At 39.7% G+C, this 6,799-nt stretch overlaps 1 protein-coding gene across 2 annotated transcripts in view; it reads right to left on the bottom strand.

The window, feature by feature from the left end:
- dip2bb (disco-interacting protein 2 homolog Bb) overlaps window positions 1-6,799 on the bottom strand; it is a 53,438-nt gene that overhangs the window by 14,620 nt on the left and 32,019 nt on the right. For both annotated transcript variants that reach the window (XM_084062760.1, XM_084062761.1), the window contains exons 10-18: window positions 6,129-6,239; window positions 5,486-5,609; window positions 2,633-2,742; window positions 2,330-2,432; window positions 2,159-2,223; window positions 877-970; window positions 669-788; window positions 381-495; window positions 55-194 (exon numbers count right to left, since the gene is read on the bottom strand). In XM_084062760.1, the coding sequence (XP_083918886.1) occupies window positions 55-194; window positions 381-495; window positions 669-788; window positions 877-970; window positions 2,159-2,223; window positions 2,330-2,432; window positions 2,633-2,742; window positions 5,486-5,609; window positions 6,129-6,239 (982 nt within the window). The remainder of the gene's footprint in view (window positions 1-54; window positions 195-380; window positions 496-668; window positions 789-876; window positions 971-2,158; window positions 2,224-2,329; window positions 2,433-2,632; window positions 2,743-5,485; window positions 5,610-6,128; window positions 6,240-6,799) is intronic.

Below are 6,799 nucleotides of genomic sequence, written 5' to 3'. Positions count from 1 at the left end.
CCCATTTCTAGTTATTTCTTTCTCTTCTTCTTTCAATCTTCTCTCCATCCTCACCTCCAGGCATCACATGGCCCACATCCTGCACTGTGAGGGCAGAGTTTTTGTCCTCCGTGTTGACCCGGATCACCCCATGGCTCAGTCCGGTCATGGAGAGGATGGCACGGGCGGGAAGTGGTGTGCCAGGCACTCCTGGTCTACACGGGAGTGGACGTAAACAAACATAAACAAGCCGTCTCCTACATCCACTTGAACAGCGTCTACCCCTGCCTGCACCCATCCCATCTGTCCGTTCAGCTGTCCATCTGTCCCCGCCTGTGTATATTTGCTACACTACACCGCTATGACAAAATGTCTAGTAGTAAGTGTGTCAGTGTTTGTACCTGCGTATGGCCACTGTCATGGCCTCAGGGGAGGTAGCACAGGGACAGATGACCTCAGGCTTCAGCCCATGGGACTGGAACACACACAGGAAGGCATCACAGGATGACACTGACCCTGGAGGTGGGAGAGAGAGAGAGAGAGAGAGAGAGAGAGAGAGAGAGAGAGAGAGAGAGAGAGAGAGAGAGAGAGAGAGAGAGACACCACACTCAATTTATTGCATCTCATATCTAATGCGTTTTTAAGAGATGTGATTTTAGCAAGCTCAAGGTTCCGTTCCAAGTACTCACAGGGGTTAGCACCGTCGGCAACTATGAGCATACGCAGTGACGCCAGGCTGGTGTCTCTCTGTTCCCTATGGGCCATCATGGCCCAGTGCAGGTCACGGCACTTCACCAACGCTATACGAGCTGCGGGAGAACATGATGGCCACATAACTTGCTGGAACGCAAATCCAAAGTCACTGAATTAAATGCTACGGAGAACAGTGCAAGTCACCTTTATGGAAATGGACTCTCTGCACCCAGGACAGAGGACAGGCCTTCATTACAGCATAGGGAACGCTGATGGTATGAACCCTGTTCATCACAGCCTGCAGACAAATAACTCATTAGAGAACTAATACAATATAGGATTTCCAAAAACAAAGGGAAATTGTACTTCTGTGGTTAGGAGCACTAGAATCTAGGGCCAGGCACAACACTAGGTAATATAATATTATAAAATGGATAATAATGAGGAACTTAAGCCCAATTACATTTGTCAGCAATTCAAAAATAGCTGACCTACAAGATCAGAACGCGTGGTGATTCGATGTGAGCATGTAGATTTGATATTTTTAGATTTTTTTGACAGATCTGAACAAATCTTCGCTTATGGGGGTCCCTGGCACAAAATTATTTCAAATTGGGGTCCGTGGCCAAACACATATATGGGGGTTCTTGACATAAAAAGAGAACCATTGCTCTATGAACACATGTCTGTGCTGACAGCATTACTTCAGTATTACTGCTGCAAATAAATTGTTTTCAGAATCTGATTTTGTGAATTTTGAATTACTGGGTGGATTAAGCATGGATGAGTGGTGGAAAAAGATGGACAGGATAGAGGAACATCAAAAAGGAAGGGACTTGGCCCGGGGCTTATTGCATTAAAAAAAGCCTTTATTTAGAAGGCAAACAGAATGTTAAAATAGCAACAGTGCATTTCGACGTTGTCCCTTCCTCAGGGCGTTATTGAAATGCTGATGCACTTCTTGTGCTACTTTGTTCCTTGGATAATATTTCCAACCTTTCCCCTCTGAAACTGTATCATTGTGGTGTATACACTATATCGACAATGATAATAGCAGTCAATGTAAGAATGTTGTGTTCTAAAAGTTTCTAAAAAATATACAAAAAAGTCATTAAATACAAAATTGAATCCTTATGTAATCAGCAAACATTTTTTAAGTTTATATCACATAAAAAACGAGTTAGTTAAATAAAAGGGAAAATAAATCATGAAGTACATAGTAGTTGCTAAGTGCAAACAATAATTTAAAGAAATGAGTGGCCAAGAGAAAGTTTGTCGGGTGGGTGGAATTAATTGTCATAACGACCAAATTGGGGAGAAAAATGGGGGGAAAAACAAAACAACAACAATTGAATGGGAATGCTATCAAGCTGTGGTTAAAGTAGAGTGTAATGATAACATTGTATCGAGAAGAAACATTGAGTGATTTTATTTCTACAACTTGTATTACAGTAGGCAGTATGTAGGCATGTGCATGTTAACTCACAGTGAGAACTCCATGCCATAGACCCATGTCCTTCTTAAAGTCCAGGACATTCACGAGTGTCTCTCCTGAGGACATAGACACAGGTATTATCAGGGTTTGAACGAAACAGCAGTCATTCAGGTCAACCACATTACCTCTCCTCCCACCTCTCTCCATCTACAGTATCCTCACCTTCACAGTAGTTGCAGGCCTGGGTCAGTGCTTGGCAGTGGGTCAACATGGCTACTTTAGACACAGCCACACCCATTACTGTGCCCTCTTTGTTGGCCTTGTACTACACAAAGGGACAGCACAAGCAATTAGAAAATTCACAAGAACAATGCTGTTGTAACTTAGAAAGAGTTACGGGGGTCCTTGAAATTGAAAAGTTTGATAACCACTGCTACATACAGTCATACTCTACATACACACAGTGCAATACAAATATACTGTACATACAACATACAGACATGCATACGGACACAGTAGTCTTACCTCTATATATGCAGGGTCAGTGTTGGCTGTAGGTATATGTGGCTGCCAGTCCTTGCCGGGCTTGGTCAGATACTTGGAGTCTGTCACCACCCACTTTAGCCGAGGCCAGCCTATCAAACCCAAAAGACCATGGGACAAACAATGAAGAATCCCATACATTTATGACATTCATTAAGTTTTCAAGTTTGCAAAATGTATACATAATTATAAATACAGCATACAGTAGGGATGGGTATTGGCAACAATCTCACGATACGATACGTATTACGATACTTGGGTGACGATACGATTATATTGCGATACGCATCACGATACTTGGGTCACGATACGATATATTGCGATACGATACATACAGTATTGCGATATTATTGCGATATATATTGCCATATATTGCGATATATTGCGATATAACGATATATTGCGATACGATACATATTGCGATACGATACATATTGCGATATATTGCGATATATTGCGATATATACATATATCACAACTAAATATTGTATATCGTCGGTGTCCAGCCAGGACCAGCTAACTCCATTTTCAGTTTTTTTTTTCATAAATCAAGGCTATTGAACACCCTTTAGGTCTGTGTAAAATATCAAAACATTTGAACCAATGAAAAGTATTAAAAAGCGCCTCTGACGAAAACTCCCAACTCCATTGGATCCTCAAACTGTCCGTCAAAAACAAACAACTCCCCCCTCTCCTCTACAGCGCTGCTTTTCAACAGCATGAGTAGAGCGCGTTGCGCAGTGAACGAGGAGGAGGACCACGTAAACAAGCTCCCCGTAGTCTGTTAAAACTATGCAGTGTACCTGTTTATCAAACTTAGCACTGACGCTAATGTTATGAAAACAAGTAATTATATTTCTAAAATCTATTAAGTGTTTAATGAGGAGAGCAATGTGACAAGAAGAAAGGCGTTCATAGCATTTCTGTCGCGCTATTCTACTACCTCTTTGCAGAAGTTATTGTAATATTTAAAGTCCTGTTTATTATTGTAGGCCTATATAATAAGTGGCATGAAGCATCAGGGCATTAATTCACACGTTGTTGTGATGCATTGTGAGCTTGGAGATCCATTGTTAGCTTTTGAGAATTTGTACCCTTTTGAAACCTCTCCCTCAGCAGCGAGTGGAGCTACTGTTGTTTGGACACCTAACTCCACTTCAGCTTGATTTCTGCTCGTCTGAAACTGCTAACTCCACTTGCGCTGGGTAAAGTGTTGATTTACCCGCGATTTGGTTAAAGTGTTGATAATATAATGACACATGCAAGTATCTGACAATATATAAAGTCACTATACCAACTTTGATGAGGCAGTATTGCTTTGTTTTAAAAATATAAGGTTTTCTTCATTTCCTGAAAAACGTATATTTTGTTTTTGCGTTTCCTGAACAATGAGCGTTTTGGAGTTAGCAGTTTCTGGCTGGACAGCAGAGATATATATATACTACATATTGAGTAGCTGCAGATCTGTGATAGGTTCTTTGAATGTTTTTCATAAAGCCTGTATCTGAAAAAGAAAGAAAAAAATATATATATTTATTTTTTTCAAAAAAAACGCAATATCGATACTGGAGTATCGATACATTATCGCGAAATAAAGTATTGCGATATATCGCGATATCGATAATATTGCCCATCCCTAGCATACAGCATACTTCAAAAGAAGTCAAATTATTTTCGGTTGGCAATCTGTGCTGTAGAAAAGGTCAAAGCGCACTTATGATTTGTTTAAATGTTTATGTTGTCATCAAGAGCCTGCAGGCACATGCAGGCAAAAACTGTGTATGTCCTTACACTGTAAGCCAAATTGCTGAACAAAATAAATGGTTGCTCTGATGTAAAAAATAAATAAATAAACAAAAGAAATGTGGTCCCAAAATGTTTTTATTTTCGGTTGCCGACACCACAAAAAAATCTCAGCAGACTCAATTGTTTTATACTCGATAAGGCTCTGCTTTGAGTGCTGAACATTAGACCCCGCTCACTTTATACAGTGCTGGAACAGTGATTTTGCAACCTGTATCTGATTACGGATATAAACCAAAATGAATCACCTTCAATGAAGCGCACATTTAATTTCGGACCAATCACACACGATGATGTTTGCATCTGTGTCTATAGCGATGATGTTTGGCTAAGAAATTCTTGGAGGTGCAATAACTGCTGAAAAGTACTTCAGCAAGGCAGTGCGTTTTGTTCATTTTCTCCGCAATGACATCAGTTTGTTCTTATTACCTTGCTGAACTTTGTTTCTGCAAGACGTACGTGTGCTCTCAAGGGAGAGAACCATGGCTGTTTTTATAAACACTTAAAGAAAAGATTGCAATCCAGCACTCTCCTCTTTGATACATTGTTGGATAAAACAAGTTTTAAAAAAATTATAATCACGTTAAAGCTGCACTCTAACTTTCATGTCTTACCCAAGATTCGAGCGTAAGTGCTGACATTTTTACCACTGAGTTGACCCATTAAAACCGGGAAAGCATCTGTGTCATTTTAGATTTTAGTTCTATATATAGCACATTAATTGATTATTATTTTTGGAAAATCGTGAACATTTTAGCAAATCTTTGAATATATACATTTCTTAAAGCGAAAAAATTTAACTAAAATCTTTGCTTCTAGGGATCCCTGAAACAAAATAACAACATTTTCAGATGGGGGTCCGCGGCCAAATACACATAATTTTGGGGGTCCTTGACATAAAAAAGTTTGAGCACCACTGATATAACATATGTTTTTCAGAATATTACTCACATAAAAAAGTGACATAGTGTATAGCTTTAATTTTAAATATATCATTTAGGTATTATTCATATCCTGTAAACAGATTCTGACCTTTAAACTGTAGTATTTCTCCAGTGGGCGTCTTGGGTAGTCCCTTCAGACAGACCTCACTGGTCAGAGCCAGGCCCACACCGCAGCTGCCCAGAAGAAATCCCACTTGGCTGCTACCTGCATCCTGAAGAAACAGCCAAAACACAGAGGAATTCAATACTTGCGCAAAGACGCCATCAGTGCACCTTCATCACCAGTGCCTTCTTACCAGTGTTGCCAGATTTTGCGAGAGAAACAAGCAATCAAGTCTATGAAAACAAGCCCAAAAGAAGCGACTATAGGCCAAATGAGCACGAAAATAGACGATCTACAAGCTTGTTGTGAGCTTGTAGATCTGCTATTTTCAAACAAATCTTTTTTTTGAAAGCGAAACATTTTTTAATATTTTCCCAAACATTTCAACAACACAAATCTGGTACTGGGGTCCCTGGCACAAATATTTTCAGATATGGGTCTATGGACAAATTCATATTCATTTTGGGGTCCTTGACAAGAAAATGTTTGAGAACCACTGGTTTAAACAACATTAGGAAGCAAGCCCAAATAAGCAACTACACTTTAGAAACAAGCAAAAAAGCAACTTTACATCAAAACAAGCTCAAAGTCGCTTATAATACAAATACCTGGCAACACTGCATCTTACCTTACGAGAGAGTGGGACCTCAATAGGAACAGGGATGACCTCGGCCAACAGGCAACCGTAGAAGGCCACCCAGAACATCCCCGGGTCACTGTTGGGAAACACTAGCGCCACCTACAGTAATGAGCATAACCCATAGTGGGACATGTTAAAGTAAATGGCTCCTCTTTGACATTGTACAATAAAACAAGATGTTCAGGCCACTATGCAGCCTTCACAACTATATTTTAATGTAGTAGTGCTAATCAGAGTACTACATCACACAAAGCTTGGCCAATCAAATAGTCTCTGTGTGTACATCAGCTGATTTTCTGATCTTCAATCATTTTCACCAAAGTTTTCATCTGGGTTCCATTTATTAGCTAGAACATCATCATCCCTTTCTTGTGAACGGCATTCATATCACCACAGATTAGAAAATAATTATTTTCAAAACCAGTGTCAACAATTATTTGCATAATTTCATCAAACTTGCCTGCATAAGAGTATCTAGCTTTATATGGTGGTATATACTATATACCGCTCGAATCACAAGATCTTTATCATAGTTGAGTGCATTTTTATTTAGTTTTAAACGAATACCTAGATCACAATGTATCAATTTTTCATGCTCACGGCGGTCATCACTCTACCAGGGTGCCAGTTTGTTAACTTGTGTCTGTTACTAGCAGACA

Source organism: Gymnoscopelus microlampas, assembly GCF_963454915.1.
Source record: "Gymnoscopelus microlampas genome assembly, chromosome: 7".
NCBI lineage: Eukaryota > Metazoa > Chordata > Actinopteri > Myctophiformes > Myctophidae > Gymnoscopelus > Gymnoscopelus microlampas.
The sequence above is the reverse complement of the archived record's forward strand: the minus strand, read 5'-3'. Positions and strand labels throughout refer to the sequence as shown.